Here is a 17,017-nt window from a genome sequence, read left to right as displayed (position 1 = left end):
AACCAAAATCAGCCAAACCTTTATGGTTATAGAGCATTCGACTACTCAATTCAAAATTAATTAAAATTTTAATTATATTAATTAATTAAATTAATTAATATAATTTTAATAACAATATTAATAATTATTGTTACTAATCGGACTGTTTATTGAAATTGCAAAATGTATTAAAATTCAAACCTTGAAATAATTTAACCTAATTTCTTTACTTTGTCAAATTAAACTTAGCAATCAATCTTAATACAGATTGATAAAAATTCCTTGTTCTTCCAATGATTGAATTATGTATAATATAGGTACGCGATCCTTGTACCAATACCTACAATTCTTTGTTATCTCTCATGCCACTATCACTGCTTATTCTTTGCTATGATTTCAATGTATCAAGTCTATGACACGGTAATATTAATACCGTGAGTGAGAGAGGCATGATGACTAATTTTTAAAATCTATTCTATGATATTCAGAAGTATCTATTAAATCAAAAATACATCATATTTCTGTAGAAAATAAAGGTTTTCATGCAATAAAATGAAATTTAAATTTTAAGTTTCTATTTCGCGCTAAAACGCTGTTCAGTGTCATGGCGTCTATAAATACGTCACGGCTCAGTAAACTTCAGTACGTCAATAGTAAACATTAGATGCTTATGTTAAATCAAGCTATTTTGCATATTAAATATGAATTCAAAAGTGTATAAGTGGTGTGTGGTCCCTCAGTGCAATAATACATCTATAAAAACTCCGAACAAGTTATTTGTTTACGTTCCAAATAACAAAACAATGAGAAATAAATGGTTGACTCTTGCACGGCGAGATCCAACAGATTTAAGTCTAAATACTTCAGTTTATTTCTGTGAAGATCATTTTGATGTAAGTTTATATATATTTTATAAATTCTACAATGATGTGTGACCTTAATTGAGGTCTAAAAGTTCATAAGTTCAATATTTTCTGAGATTACAGTTTATCTCTTGAATAACCAGTAATCTTTATTTCAATGAGTGCTTTATTCATTTTCCAGTTACCAAATGATATGGACAATTATATGGAATATCATGTAATGGGATTGGTGTCGCAGGTTCGCATGAAACCAGGCTGTATTCCTACAAAATTTGAATGCCAGATAGATAGAAGAAAACGAACAGCTCATACGAAAGAACGACCGTACATTATCAAGAAACAAAGACGGGCACTAATTGAAGAATTTGAAAAAAATTTGGAGAATAAAAGCATTACTAAAAAACATTTAGAACTTGGAGAAGCTTCATCCAGCGGTTCAGGTACCTACTTATCTGTTTATATTTCAATAACAATATTAAAGATTAATTTCATTTACTATTTACCATAATTAATCAATTCAGACAATAACCATTAAAATCATTGTCTGTTATCATACATACCTAATATTTAACTCGCTAAAGCATTTATTATGGAAAAAGTAAATTATAATATATCTAAAATACTTTGTCAACTTTGTTTGATTCATTGTTTGTAAAAAAAAAAGTGCAGATTGTATTTACCTAGGTTACGAGGTATGTTGTTATCCTGCATTTTATTTGTGTCTAATAATTTCCTATTTTTACTTTTTAGTTTTGCATGACAACATAGAAGAAAATTTAACAGAAAACAGTGCCTTGAGAACTACTGATAAGTCTATTCAAGTATTTATTACTCACAAGTTCAGAAGTAAAGCCATTCAAACAGAAAATAAATTAATAAATCAGATGACATCACCCTTGAAACCTCATACCCGTTCTGTTTCTACATCACCATTTAAAGTTACAAGAGGCAATTTCACATCGCCATGGACATCCACATTACATAAACCTTCAAGGCAAATATATCCCCCTGCAAATCAATCTGATAGTGATACTTCTTTTACACCATCTGTAATGCACAGAGAATCATCACCATCAACAATATATCTTCAAATTGAATCTATATCAGACTGCAGTGAGATGATACAAGATGATAAAAAACAGGAGGCATCTAAAATTCTGGAATGTACCTTGCTTAAAATTACAAAAAGCCCGCGTTTTTACATTGGAGTTCCCAAAAGCTGTTATGACTTAATTCATTTAATAGAAAAACATACTAATATTCCTGCTAACAATATACTCATCTGTCTAAAGAAAATTAGATTAAATAACCCATTTAGAGAGCTTGCTGATGACTTTACAATGACTCCAAGTCATGCTAGCAAAATATTTTTAAAAAATATACCTTTATTAGCAAGTGTCATGCGTCCTTTCCTTGTTAATTTAAATAAACATTCTATAAAAAGTAATTTACCTATGGCTTTTAGGCATAAATATCACAATGTCAGTTGTATCATAGACTGCTTAGAAATAGAGGTACAAAAGCCTTCAAAGGCCTTGCATCAGTCGCTGACATGGTCAGAATATAAAAAGGCCAATACTATTAAGTATCTTGTATCCTGCACTCCCAACGGTTTAGTTAATTATATTTCACCTGGTTTTGGAGGTCGAATCACAGACACATGTTTAGTGGAATCTTGTAACTTTATAAAGTGCTTGCAATCAGGCATGTGTGTGATGGCTGACAGGGGTTTTAAGCATGTGGAGCAATATTTACGCAGAGAGGGAGTGCAACTAGTAAGACCTCCAAGTGTTACAACAGGGGCAAAACTTTCTAAAGCTGAAGCAAGGGAAACCAAACAAATTGCTAGTTTGAGGATCCATGTAGAGCGAGTGATTCGGCGATTGAGAGAATTTAACATGTTAAGGCCACATGCATGTCTAAATCACAATCTTATCAAAGTACTTGATGATGTTATTACCATTGCCTGTGGTTTAATTAATTTGCAAGATTCTTTGATTAAATAAAACTAGATTAATTTAAAGCACACAGTTTTATTTTAAAATCCCAATAATTAAATTGCACTTTGATATAATATAGGATACACATTGTCTTTCCATGAAGAAATTAGCACTTTGACAAAATCAGATGCATATTGTGCATCAAATTTAACTTGTATTATATTAACCTTTTTATTTTCACTGAAGTTGTAATCAGCTACACAGTAATAGCCATTTTTACAGCCTGTCAAAAGCATTTGTAGCTGCATCTGCGCATAGTATTTTTTAGTGGGTTTCCCATTAATAACATAATTGTTATATGTTTTTACACTTGTTGGGCACTTAATTTCGATTATATTGTCATCACAAATCCCATCAGGTGACGCTGCTATAATGGGATAGTTTTTACAAAGCATTAGCCCACATTTTTTTATTTTTTTTCCCAGTATGCTGCTCACTGTTTGCCTCACTTCATTCTCCAACATTCTACCGCGCTTCATGGCCCATGTATCTGGAATTTTCCCTCCCATTATCAATGAAATCAAGGTGCCATCAGTGGTTTTGCACCTACTGAATTCAAAAGCTTGTGAAGCTGTCACTCTGCCATACCTCAATTCATACCAAAGTGAGCTTTTATGTTGTTCTCTAGTTGCTTCCTCCACTTTTATAATATCATCATTAGTTAACACAACTTTTTCAATAAAGGTGTCAGAGGATTTTTCTTTGTATTTCTGTACCAGTTTATGCATTGATAATCTTTCTAATGTATCAGGAAAATAGTCTGCTTGATACTTAAGTACTTCACAGTCACTAAGTTTATGTTTCTTCCCTTCTATAAATTTTGTAAACACACCACTATTTGATGGCAAGCTTGGTTTGCCATTAGATAATTGTTTCGAAGTTATATATTTTAATGTGGTACCAACCCCTGACAGCTTTGATTTTCTCCAGTTGCACTCCACAGATGTACAGGAAGGCTCCTCACTTCGGCGATGGACCCACATGAGAAAAGCTACAGCATGTTTGCAGCCTCCTTGTGAAGCAACACAGCCATGGCATTGCACAGATTTCACTACTTCATCCTCTTCGTCGACTATAAGTGTTACTACGTACAATTTTGCATGGACCTTATGCTCAGGGCAAAGTTTTGCCTTGACGGTGCACAGATTAGCTTCGCGTTTCAGCTGCACATAACTTACAGCGTCATCGCCATAAGATGGCCTTGAGGATCTAAAACAAATAAATTTATATGTAAGGAATATCAAATAATATGGTATAGTTGTTTAATATGGTATAGTTGTTAAAAACAATACATTTTATAACCTAAACCTAACACCCATACATACGGCACATATACCTACGTAGGAAGCCATTTTAAACGCTAAAAATAGTGGTTATGTTATGAAGATTTAATGTACTTACATAGATGTTTTGATGCTTCTAAATTCTGCTGAACAGAAGTCTTTGTTTGAAGCTAGGAACTCTCCCACCATCAATGAATCAACTCTAGGCAAATTAGCAGAATTTGCCTTGTTAAATCCTTGTTCCATGGCTGATGTCTGTTGTGGAAATGGTAAACAGGTAAACAACGACTATAAAATGTATTTTAGCGAAAGTTAAAGCGAAAACAATAGTTTTTTTGTTAGAATTGCAGTGATCGCGCGTAAGCTCAAACGAAACAAGATGACGTTACTGAGACGTGACGTAATTCGCTCTGATTGGTGTTTAAGCTATCATGGCTGATTGTTGTATTTTATAGATTTATTTTAACAAATAAATCATAAATCTCATCATTATTCAGAGAATAAATACATTTTTCAAAATCCTTGAATCCTGTTTCATTAGATCAGTTAAATATTTTGGCGATACTTGACTACTGTCATCATGCCTGAGGGCATGATAACTATCTGCGTACCAGGCTTTGGGGTTTGTTTGGAACAAAGGTTGTCCCCAACAAGCAACCTAGGTTGTCCCTAACAAAGTTTGTCATTCGTGTTATTTTTCGAAAATTGTGAGTACTTAGTCGCTGTAATTGTGTAAAAATATTTTGATATTTCAGTTTTAGTTAGGTAAAGTTTATAAAACATGGTATACTGCTGTATTGTTGGATGTAAAAGCCGTAGTGAGCGAAAAGAGGAAAACATAACCTTTCACTCGTAAGTACTGTAACTACGCAACTATTCAAATGTATTCATACAAAATAAGGAAGAAAATACAAAATAGTTGTTCTTTACAGTCTTTGTAATAACTAATATGTTAAAATACGTGTAAAATCAGCTAAAATAAAATCGTATTTTTCGAACATTATGCGCCCAAACGCAGATGTCATTTGTGTCAAATAATATACTGTAGATCTGGGAAACAAGCGGCCATATTAAACTTCTTTTCAAATTGGTTGGTTATTACCCGTAAAAATAATACCACCATCTTGTTGTAAAAATTGCCCTGAATTTAGGGGAAATAAATTATAGTATGTATAATGTATATAAATGAAACAATTCACATTTTTATACTATTTTCAACAGATTTCAAAAGGAGTTTTTAATACTAGTATTGCTGCTGTGTTTTTAAATATTTGATACTTTCTTATCCCGTTGATTTTAAAGAGTATGCTTTTTAATTTGTCCCATGTAAATTTTTATTTCTTAGAAATTACAATCAAAATAGTTAAATATTAAGTAGTTTTACATGTAGTGTTCACTGTAATGATTTACAGAGTAATTTAAAATTATATGATTATAATATTGGTATGTTTTTTGTAGCTTTTTATGAAGACTTAGGGCTTCGTGCATATCGAAGAAAAACAGGACATCGTTTGAATGCTCGTCTAATGGACCTAAGACTGAAGAGATGCCGCGCTTTGTTGAAGCGGTAAGCGGGAAAAAAATATCGGGAAATTCTTTTTTTGGAGTCACTCAAGACATCCTTGATTAAGGCAGCCGCCGATATTGACATGGACGTCGTTCGTGCTGCGATAGACGACTGGCCGAGCAGATTGAAGGCCTGTATTCAAAATCACGGAGGTCATTTTGAATAAACTTTAGTGTCATAAGAATCTATGTTTTGTTAAGTTCATTTTGGTATATAAATGGTCACATAATGAATAAACTTGTTTCAATTATTTTATATTAAACATACTAAGTACATACATATTGACTAAGTATTACCAAAAAATCTGTTAACCTAATCTTAGTCACATAAACAAAAATTACGCATTGTTTGTTATATTTATTACATTTATTAATTACAATTTAATTGGGAATATATAAATTGGTCTATATTAAATTATATCGTAATTATTCATTTTCGGGACAAAACAAATAACTGGTAACCCCAATCCTTTTACATATATATATAGGTATAGTCTATAGTACTCTCTATCTGTCCCTTACGGGTGAACGCGCATGCCATATCTATATAATTCTTAATCTGAGCAATGTATTTATGCTTTTCATGTCATTTGTCATATTTTCATAATACAGTTTCCTTAAAAAAAATAGATTCACGTTTTGACAGGTCGGTGGACGCACGTGTATCGAGGTTTTGGTGTTTTTATTTTGCATTTTAAGTGTAAAAAGTTCTTATTTATATTTTAAATTGGTTAATACTAACTCTTTTGCTGCTGGTAAGTAGAAAACTATTTGTTAATTCGTGAGACCAAAATGGAAACAGACCCTCCAAGCGAACCTCCCGATCCGGGAGCCACTCCTTCCCGCAAACGGCAAGCAGACGATGGAACAGTCTCCTCCTCTTCTAAAAAATCTTTGTCTGATCCCTCCCAAGCAAACCCATCTATAGGAAATTTATATATTCACCCGTCATTTGCCGAAGGCCTTAAATCTTACGCCAACGATGATAAAGGTCCATTCGTCGTCCAAGTCTCTAGGGACGTCGAAGACCCGACTTCCGGAGCCTCGTTAAGAGCCATTACTTTTGGTCAATTCCTTCACAAACATAAAATAAGCTCCATCTTACATGATGGTGTTAAAAACGTTGGTCGTAACAAAATAATCGTCGAGTTTTCGACAGCTCATGCAGCCAACCACTTCCTTGTCAATCCTATCCTCTCCCTATGTAAATTCAAAGCTTTCATCCCCACATATAATATGACCAGAATGGGATTGGTGAAGGGAGTCCCCATAGACTGGTCGATGAGTGAGCTCGTTCAATCTTTGGAGCTTCCCCCAGGCTGTGGTGAGGTGCTCAAAGCCCGAAGGTTGAACAGAAAAACAACTCAGGAAAATGTCACCACCTGGATACCGACTCAGTCTGTTGTCCTGACCTTTAGGGGTCAAATACTTCCAAGTAAAGTTTATTCCTACCACACATCCTTACCTATAGAAACCTACAAACTTCCTACCATTCAATGCTTAAACTGCTGTCGTTTTGGCCATACCAAAACAATCTGCAGATCACAACCCAGGTGTTATAGGTGCTCCCAGTCCCATGCAGGGGAATCTTGTGAAATAGATAAAAATCTAGCCTCATGTCTACATTGCTCAGGCAAACATTTTGCCAATGACAAGGCTTGTCCTGAATTCACTAGACAGCAATCAATTAAAGTAATTATGTCTCAGAATAATATATCCTACATGGAAGCGGCAGCTCAATTCCCTTCTGTCCGGCGATCCTATGCTGAGATGGCAAAGGAAATGTTTACTCCTCCCGCCTATTCACCTAAGACCCCTTCCTGTCCGACAACTCAACCCACACCCAAAACTTCCTACCGTCAAACAACATTCCGGTCTCCTCGCCCTCGAGCCCCTCCAGGCAAGGGTTATGATAGAGGTGCTCACCAGAATATTGTTGGTGAATGTGCTTCATCCCTTCCGAATGGACATGCTCTTAATCAAAATTCTCCCCCCAATGAAACTCTACCTATGTTAGAACAACTTTCCACTCTCCTTCTCAGTCTTATCACTCCTTGTGACATTCCTCTACCGTCCAACGTTGCCAAAAACATTTCCAAACTTTTTAAAATCCTCCAAGATGGCCCCAACAACCATACTTCAATGGAACAGTAAAAGCTTACGGCCCAAAAAACACGAGTTATGCTCCCTCATTAACCTGCATAAACCTGTCATTGTTGCCATCTCGGAGACATGGTTAATGCCTGGTTCCCGGTTCCGGGTACCTGGTTTCTCCTGTTTGAGGGATGACAGAAATGATGGGTATGCAGGCAGTGCCATCCTTGTTCGGCACTCCCTTCCCTTTTCCCAAATCCCCCTTCCTCCACATAGTCAACAGATTAATGCTGTTGCTGTCCGTGCCTTAGACATTTCTTTTGTATCTGTGTATATTCCTCACCCTACCCCATCTCTACTTCCTGAACTACAATCAATCTTATCTTCGGTCCCAAGTCCTATCATCGCCTTGGGTGACCTTAACACTCACCACACCATGTGGGGGTGCTATGGCTGTGATGGGTTTGCTCCGCTGCTGATTGACATACTTGATGATGTAGGTCTCTGCATCCTCAATGATGGCTCTCCAACGCGCAGGGTATTCCCAAATCAGAACCCTAAAACTGCCGTGGATCTTTCCCTCTGCTCTCCTAATCTTGCCTCCCAGATTACTTGGAAAACCCTCCCATCCTCATACGGCAGCGATCACTTTCCTATCATTCTCTCATTAAACAATAGGTCCTTCCTTCCTTCTTCTCATGATCCTCTTTTAAAATATCAACTTAAAAAAGCAAAATGGACAGAGTATGCCAGATCTGTTGATTTCTTGATAGACTCCTTGCCAGATCCGGTAAGTGATGGAAATATTTTAGCATGCTACGATCTTTTTTTAAAATCTCTCATATCTTCAGCTGACTCTCATATTCCTAAAAAACACCCTCCCAAAAATCATCTGCTTTCTTCTCCCTGGTGGGATGATGAATGCAATGATTTATTTGCTCAAAGAACATCTGCAGAAAAGACATATTCAAATTGTATGTCTCAGGAGAACTTTATTAAATATCAGAGGCTTGATTCCAAAGTTAAAAAGTTAGTTACAAGGAAGAAAAGAAGTAGTTGGACTCGGTTTTGTGAATCACTTAGTCCTAGATCCCCATCTTCAATTGTATGGACGAATATTAGGAAATTTCGACGTTCCCTCAACCATACTGATCCCTCATCCAACAATCCCTTGGATTGGCTTAATGACTTTGCTGACAAATTGGCTCCACCTTATGTCCCTAATATTGACTCGTTTCCAAATTTTACTCCAACTCCCTCTTCAGATGATATGGATGCTCCCTTTTCTTTTTCTGAGCTCCAAATTGCTCTGAATGGCTTAAAGGATTCGACACCAGGGGAAGATGGCGTCCCTTATTCGTTTTTGACTAATCTAAATGACAAAGCTAAAATCCATTTCCTCAATATAATTAATAAATTTTTTGAAACTGGTACTGTCCCTCACTCCTGGAAATCCCAAATAGTTATTCCTGTTATCAAACCTGGTAAAAATCCCTTGGATTCTAATTCCTATAGACCCATAGCTTTGTCAACTACATTGGCAAAAATAACAGAACATCTTCTTAAAAACCGCCTGGAATGGATAATTGAAAGTAAGAATATTCTTCCCTCCTCCCAATTTGGGTTTCGGAAGGGACTGAGTACTACTGACAGCCTCGGCATATTGACAACAGACATCCGGATAGCCTTTACAAAAGGCGAGTACCTTGCGGGCGTTTTTCTAGATATCGCTTCTGCATATGACAACGTTCAACTTCCGGTACTCAGGCAAAAATTGCAATCTCTGAGTATCCCGCCGAAGTTAACACATTTTATATGTAGCCTGCTGTTCTGCAGGTCCATAGTGGTCAAACACCAGTCATCCTCTCTTCCCCCCAGACTTGTCTGGAAAGGTCTCCCTCAAGGCTCAGTTCTCAGCCCTCTTCTATATAGCATTTATACACATGATCTCGAATTGTCTGTCAGCAGTTTTTGTAACATCCTGCAATACGCTGATGATATTGCCCTCTATCACAGCTCTGGCAGTGTAGAGGAAATATCTTGTCGTATTAATTCTGCTTTATATTATCTAGGTCAGTGGCTTTCTGATCATGGTTTGTCCCTCTCTGTAGGGAAATGCCAGGCAGTGGTTTTTACAAGGAAAAGGTCCCTTCCATCCTTCCAATTTTCAATTGAGGATCAACTAATCCATCTTTCAGATAAAATAAAATTTTTGGGTATTTACCTTGATAACCGCCTTTCTGGAATTGCACATTCTGAACATATTATCAAAAAATGTGAAAAGGGGATTAATGTGATACGAGCAGTAGCAGGAGTCTGGTGGGGTGCCCACCCATACTCCTTAAAACTTTTATATAATGCCTTAGTTAGAAGTCATATGGATTATTGCATGTTTATTCTTGAACCTTTTAATAAATCTGCAGTTCAAAAACTTAATAATATTCAATTCAGATGCCTCAGAATTATACTGGGCGCAATGAAATCTTCCCCCACCAATGCACTTCAAGTGGAATGTGTGGATCCTCCTCTAACAATTCGTCGCCAGTACCTTTGTGACCGGTTTGTTAGCAAGATGTTACAATTATCATCCCACCCCCTTTGGCCCAGATTAACTCAACTATCTAGTGCTCCCCAATCCCGTAACTCTTCATCATATTTAGTAGATAGTTTTTTGAAATACACTAATCTCCCTCATCCGGTTTCAACTTTCCCACTTAATCCATTGTTTTCTACTCCTTATAATGCTCTAGTATATAACCCTCTTATCATCACTGATATTGGCCTGGTTAAAGGTGCCCCAGACACTAACAATAAATTTCAAAATTATATTCACCAAAATTGGTCAAATCACATTCTTATTTATACTGATGCATCAAAGCTGTCCCCTGATGGCTGTGTTGGTGCTGCCTGTTGGGTTCCCAGGTATAAAATAATTTTAAAGTTTAAATGCCCTCCCGAGTCTTCTGTGTTTACAGGAGAAGCCACTGCTTTATTGGAAGCAATTTTGTTTGCACATTCCCATAACCTCAAACAAACTGTAATTTTGACTGACTCCCTTAGTTGTTTAATGTCTATAAAAGAAAACCCTTTTCGAAGCAAGTCAAGATTTCCCATTATTTTGAAGATCAGGGAAGCTTTGCTCTCGTGTAATCAAAAAGGATTAACCATAATTTTGGTTTGGATCCCTAGCCACTCCGGTATCCCTGGAAACGAGACTGTTGATTCCTGCGCTAAATTATCTGTTATCTCTGGCTCTCTTGACCATTTCCAAAACTCGGCTCAAGATTTATGCGGTCTTGCAAAAACTTATCTTAACCGATCTTGGAATACACTCTGGAATGAATCAAAGTCCATCAAAGGCAAATATTATGCCTCAATCCAGCCGGACATACCAACTCGACCCTGGTTTTTCAAATATAGGAATGCTGATCGCTGGGTCACCTCTACTATTTCCCGGTTACGGCTTGGTCACTCTTGTACACCTGTTTTTTTGGCCAAACTCCGGATAAGGAATAGCTCTATATGTGAATGTGGCTTGGATGAAGGCACTGTATCACACATCCTTTTCAACTGTCCCAAACTTCTTCATCCTCTTTATGATGTCCTCCCCCCTAACACCCCTCGTCCCGTAAACGTTGAGTATTTGTTAACTTTTGTGTTTAGTTCATATTGTAGATTTTTATGTAAATATATTTATTTATTTATTTATTCTTTAGCACTTTTATAAGTACAAGGAGGACTTAATGCCTAAAGGCATTCTCTACCAGTCATCCGGTATATGAGAGGAAAGTATAATTATGTGCAGGGCAGATATGAATTGAAGATACAATTTTACTAATACAATATTATGTAATACAGTAATATATTAGAAATAAATAAGTATAAATAAAATATTGTATATAATATTAATAAAACATTGTACATGTAGAAGAAAAAGAATAAGATAAATAAAAACACTAGATTAATAAGTACAATAATAAGCGATAACAGCGAGAAGGCTACTTATGAATGGAGTCTCATAACATAATGATGCCGAATCAGACGCTTGAAAATAATTTTGGAGGAGGCTCTTTTAATGTTAGGTGAAAGATCGTTCCACAGTCTAACAGCTGTCACAGAGAAGGATTTATCCAAGAAGGACGAGTGATGAATAGGCGCGGATAGTGAGAGATTATCAGAGGACCGAAGAGAAAGCTCGTGATTTTCACACAGAAATTTGAAGAAGTCTTTTAAATAAGTGGGGTAATTTGTATCATTGTAATATATAGAATGTAATAAAATTAAACTGTAGTGTATTATGATTAAATACTTCTTATATATAATGATTAATTAATGTTTGTTCCTTTTGTTTTTTTGTAGGTGTGAGTGTGGCTAATGTTAAAAATAAACTTCTCTTTACTACATAGCTGATCAAATTTCGCAACATATATCACCGATCAATCTCCTTCGAGCCTCCCTCTTCAACGCGACACTGGCGAAACAATCAGTGCCCAGTTGGCACACCTAAAAGCCACTGCTTGGAAATTGAATTGAATTCCTTAAAAAATGATTTTTATATCTACCCATTTTATTAACTGTGATATTCGCTTACTAAATTTATGAGAATCATCTGTATAATATTATAATTATAGTTATGTCAGTAAAATGGATATAATTTGTATTCAAAGGGCTTACAGAATCCACTTCTAACGTATTATTATTTTTCAGGGAGTATTTAAAAGATTACGATAATGCAGACACAATCAGTATCGATACATTAGCGCTTGAGGAAGCCGTACAAAATGAGCGAGAAAGAGAAAATATTAGAATTAAGTTCACTTAGTAAAAAAGTATGTTTTCTACACACAAGCATACTATACTACAGGAATGCAAAATCAAAGCTGGGAGCTACTTGCCACGAAGCCTGGAGGACGTTAATAAAGAAAATAGGGGGTACTCCAAACACTTGGAGGGAACTTGGTTATTCATTGGGTATATCGCAAGATGATTTAGATGTGAGTACATATTCCTTACATTCTAATACTTCATAATTAAATACAGAAAATAACATTGATCCAGCCTAATGAATTACTTATCTATCATTTCTATGACAATAATTTCTAATTCATCTGTACGGCAATAGTAAAATTGTGTGCCAAAAATCAATATAACAATAGAACTTTTGTTCCTTATTTTTGTCCAAATATTTTCTATTTAAATTTCAATATCTCATTTCAGTACATCATGAGTACAGTAAGAGAAGACCCCGCTGATACAGTTCTTAAAGTGTTCATGCAAAATGAGAATGCAACACTAGACAAAATTCTTGATGCCTTAGTTAAAATGAAACGATTTGATATCCTGAAATCCATAGATGATCCATTCAGTATTTTATCACAGAGTTTTTGTAAAGAGGACAGTGGCTACCATAGTGGTAACAAAACAAGTGGCACAAGAGAGATAATAAGTTTTACGAAGAACCTTCCAAATGACTTACCGCCAGCTTTAAATAAATCAATGGTTATCAAGGAATCTAAGAGACCTGATAAGCCAACACTCAGACCACCAATCAAGACTGTTGATACAAAAATAGAAAAAGATCACCCTATCTTATTTTTAACATTTACGGAAGATAGATGGGCAACAGCAGTTAATATAAAACAATATGTAGAAAATTGGACAGATGTACCTGCAGTAAGTGTGATTACACTTAATGAGAGAAGGGATGAAGTTTATCAGAATCCTGAGAAATTTATAAGAGAATATTTTGAAAAGGTGACATGTTATATTCTTGCACATATAATTGCTTAGTGTGTCAATATTTTCAGATATCTTGGTGGCTCTAACTTCGGATGAGTCGCTACACAGCACACTATTTAATGCATAGCTTTTAGATAATAAAATCCCTAATTTTATCTTCTTTTAATTTTTCAGGCTGACTTCATAGTACCTATAATAACTACGGGATATTTAAATGAAATAAGATCCCACACACCAAGAGTACAGAACACAATTGATAATTTGGACTTTAAATACGCCAGCTTTATATATAAATTGATAATCAACCATTATATACATGCATCTGGGTGTCTCAATGAAAAAGTCAGAAGTGTATTGCCTCAAAATGCAGAAGTCAATGTTCTTACAGATATAAGAATGTATCCGGACTTAACTCCTTGGACATACGAAGAAAACTTTGATGAGACTTTCAAAGTTTTTTTAAATAAAGAATATTTAACTTTTTAAACAATACTAACTAACTAAGTTCGGATTTGCCAGTCATCTCCGATTGCACTCTCGGAGATAGTAGGATAGCAAGGTTCGCCATTGACGGATTACGTCACGTAGGACATCATCATCATCAATAGTATTGATATACAATTGGACCTGGACAAATAGGTGTCCAAGGGACTGAATTTTACTTTTCTCTTTTAAAGGTTTCTTGCTTATAGAGGTTGTCCGTCCCTTCGGGACTGCTAAATGAATCACTTATCCAGGTTGGACTGTATATTGTAGTACTTTTGTAAACAACTTGACTGACTTGAGATGACAATAAGCATAAATAACTTGGAAATAGTGATATTTTAATGTATGCTATATTATAAGCATACTAGTGATTAAGTTTTATGTTAACTTAACTCGAGATTTTGGGTAAAATTGTTGGTCACTTTTTTATGTTTTATTAAGTAATAAATAAATAATACTTATTTTATGACAGCTATATTAAATAAAACATATAGTTTTTTATAACATTTTATTACACACTAATTAGTCTTACATATTGGGTGTGTTAAAAATATTTATCAAAAGTTTCTAGTGATAATAAAGAAAAAGGAAAAATATTAATCTTCATTTAAATAAAAACTAAGTACAGAAAAACACATATTTCTTACAATCAAATTTTTGGGTAAAGTTTAATTTTCGATTTACATGAAATTTTATAAAAAACTAGCTTTTACCCGCGACTCCGTCCGCGCGGAATAAAAAATAATAGAAAAAACGGGGTAAAAATTATCCTATGTCCTTTTCCTGGTCCTAAGCTACCTGCCCACCAATTTTCAGTCAAATCGATTCAGCCGTTCTTGAGTTATAAATAGTGTAACTAACACGACTTTCTTTTATATATATAGATAATATGTAAACCTGCATTCACCTCAAATATGATTATTGTCACATATATTGATTGTACATACTATAACTTACATAGCTAGAAATAAAGAAACTATTGTCTACAAAGATGTTTGCTCATTGCCGTCTTCAGTTTTTTGTGTATCATCCAGGGAATCCGCCTGGCTGACATCATTGACATCAATGCCTGTGTCATCATTAGTGTTATTGGTTAAATCCTGAAATTAAAGCACACATAAAATTTAAAGTTGAATGCAACTCACATATTCTAAACAAAAAAAAAACAATTTCTTCTTGGTCTACATATAAATAAGTGTAGTAAAAACTACTGCATTTAACATCAGTTACAATGACCAAAACCATAGCCAATATAATAGCTAAATATATAGTCCACCAACACAATATTGATTGTATGGTCTATGCATTATTATGATTTAATATTGCCTTTCACTTACATCATATAAAATTATGGACAAATATTAATATTCATCAAAAATACAATGACACTTTATGTAAAAAAGAGTACCTTGACCACTTCCACAAAGGCATTAGCTTCTTCCAACATTTCTCTGAGCTTAACAATCTCCTCTTTAAGTTCATCTATTGTTTCATGAAGCTTCTCATTCTGGCTTAATGCTTCTTGTAAAGCAGCTCTACAAAGTAATAATATAAAGTAAATAATTTAGTGATATGTCCAATAAGTGTTGTATAAATAGAGCTATCACACAGTCTAAGATAATTATTGATGTGTGCAAACATCATAACCCCAAAAATATTCGACTACCTTCAGTGTGGTGAGAATTACTGTTTAAAACTATTTTTACTTATTTAAACATTATACTCACTGGCTCTTAGTAGCTAAAGCTTTCCAGTAATTTTTAGAAGCTGTTTTAGGATTGGTCAAGTCATCCACAGATACTTTGTCAATGTTGTTAGCTTGTACTTTCTTGTGAGATGGACTTTTTCTTTTAACTGGAGGAGCACTAAAAATAAATTTAAGTTTGATTATTTTGTAATGTTAATGTTGTTCATACAATATATTTTTTTAAACTTACATGTCGAGGACAGGAGATTCACGGGACAACTGATGTTTAGGACTATTTGATGGTTTACCCACCAAATTTTCGGTGTCCGTTGCAGTACTCTGAATCGTTCTTAAAGATCTTCTGGTTGCGCGAGGCATATCCTAGGAATATTCAAAGTAAATTTATAATGTGTTTTCCACTATTTCTAACGGGTTTGAGAAAATACTAACTTTTACATCACCAGAGCTCATTTTTGTTATTAAAAACACTTCACTTATGCAAAGAATTTGATTAATAATAAGAAAATGGACAGGATTTTTACATTTATTGAAATTAAACTTCACGAATGATTTATAAATAAAAGCGCCGCAATCTTAAAAGGTAACATAGCACAAACACAATGGCAGTTGTGACATGACACTGACAAATATATTCCCGCCGTTTTAATAACGCCATTGCGAACATTGCCAGTTTTGTTTCCAAATAAATAGAACTTTGAAACGCTATGAAAAAAAAAATTGTTATCAGCGAATGCATAAAAAACAGTCTCATGGATTTTTTACTTCATTGAAAATATCAAGTAAAAGAGATTTTACTGCATTTTTTAAACTTTTACTTTCTTTTTCGTTTTTGGAACTGGTAGCACTCAAAGATTTCACTGTCAACGCCGGCCAAAGGACCTTGAATCCAGGCCAGAAAAAAAAAATTACTGTCAACGTCAAGTGTTAATTATTGTCGTCTTTATCATATCAGTTCAGTTTGTATAATTTTATTTATTATCTAAAATCTAACGGTCTTATTCATAAAAAAAGCTTATGAAACGTTTATAACGTTCATTAGTTAAAATGCTCGATAGGCTTATATAACGTTCGATAAAATTGCTTATTCATAACAGTTTTATAAACCTTCTATAACTAACAATCGTCTATAAGCAAAAATGTTGCCATTACTACGAAGTTGGCAAACAAGTTTGACGAACATATTGAATCGACCATAGATAATATGTACAGATTGTTGCAATTACGTCTGTTCATAGACAATATGACGGCTTAAAACCATATTTTGCTGTCTACGCTAGGTACCTATACCTACGGAACGTC

At 34.7% G+C, this 17,017-nt stretch overlaps 3 protein-coding genes and 1 pseudogene across 3 annotated transcripts; 2 read left to right on the top strand and 2 right to left on the bottom strand.

The window, feature by feature from the left end:
- Nucleotides 1-454: 454 nt before the first annotated feature.
- LOC123723210 lies at nt 455-2,884 on the top strand. The gene is made up of 3 exons (XM_045685777.1): nt 455-872; nt 1,024-1,282; nt 1,593-2,884. The coding sequence occupies exons 1-3, from the start codon at nt 681-683 to the stop codon at nt 2,846-2,848; spliced, it is 1,707 nt and encodes a 568-aa protein (XP_045541733.1). The 5' UTR covers nt 455-680; the 3' UTR covers nt 2,849-2,884.
- On the bottom strand, nt 2,844-4,676 carry LOC123723213. Its single transcript, XM_045685781.1, has 2 exons — nt 4,244-4,676; nt 2,844-4,051 (listed from the first exon to the last, which is right to left on the bottom strand). Exons 1-2 carry the CDS (start codon nt 4,369-4,371, stop codon nt 2,896-2,898), a joined length of 1,284 nt encoding a protein of 427 aa, XP_045541737.1. The 5' UTR covers nt 4,372-4,676; the 3' UTR covers nt 2,844-2,895.
- A 6,727-nt stretch (nt 4,677-11,403) lies between these two features.
- LOC123723214 lies at nt 11,404-14,477 on the top strand (annotated as a pseudogene).
- Nucleotides 14,478-14,912: 435 nt separating this feature from the next.
- LOC123723225 (geminin-like) lies at nt 14,913-16,217 on the bottom strand. The gene is made up of 5 exons (XM_045685806.1): nt 16,148-16,217; nt 15,948-16,078; nt 15,738-15,875; nt 15,419-15,545; nt 14,913-15,110 (listed from the first exon to the last, which is right to left on the bottom strand). The coding sequence occupies exons 1-5, from the start codon at nt 16,166-16,168 to the stop codon at nt 14,994-14,996; spliced, it is 534 nt and encodes a 177-aa protein (XP_045541762.1). The 5' UTR covers nt 16,169-16,217; the 3' UTR covers nt 14,913-14,993.
- Nucleotides 16,218-17,017: the final 800 nt, after the last annotated feature.

This window comes from Papilio machaon, chromosome W (assembly GCF_912999745.1).
Source record: "Papilio machaon chromosome W, ilPapMach1.1, whole genome shotgun sequence".
In the NCBI taxonomy this organism is placed as follows: Eukaryota; Metazoa; Arthropoda; class Insecta; order Lepidoptera; family Papilionidae; genus Papilio; species Papilio machaon.
Note: the sequence above shows the minus strand (reverse complement) of the source record. Positions and strands in the feature narration are given on the sequence as shown.

Excerpts from the sequence above, each read along its gene's own strand:
- LOC123723210 (XM_045685777.1), top strand. The coding sequence starts at position 681 with ATGAATTCAAAAGTGTATAAGTGGTGTGTGGTCCCTCAGTGCAATAAT. Across the intron at positions 873-1,023 it reads TCTGTGAAGATCATTTTGAT|TTACCAAATGATATGGACAA; the intron begins GTAAGTTTATAT and ends TTCATTTTCCAG. Across the intron at positions 1,283-1,592 it reads AGCTTCATCCAGCGGTTCAG|TTTTGCATGACAACATAGAA; the intron begins GTACCTACTTAT and ends TTTACTTTTTAG.
- LOC123723225 (XM_045685806.1), bottom strand. The coding sequence starts at position 16,168 with ATGAGCTCTGGTGATGTAAAA. Across the intron at positions 15,876-15,947 it reads GAATCTCCTGTCCTCGACAT|TGCTCCTCCAGTTAAAAGAA; the intron begins GTAAGTTTAAAA and ends ATTTATTTTTAG. Across the intron at positions 15,111-15,418 it reads CCTTTGTGGAAGTGGTCAAG|GATTTAACCAATAACACTAA; the intron begins GTACTCTTTTTT and ends CTTTAATTTCAG.
- LOC123723213 (XM_045685781.1), bottom strand. The coding sequence starts at position 4,371 with ATGGAACAAGGATTTAACAAGGCAAATTCTGCTAATTTGCCTAGAGTT. Across the intron at positions 4,052-4,243 it reads AGAAGCATCAAAACATCTAT|ATCCTCAAGGCCATCTTATG; the intron begins GTAAGTACATTA and ends TATTTGTTTTAG.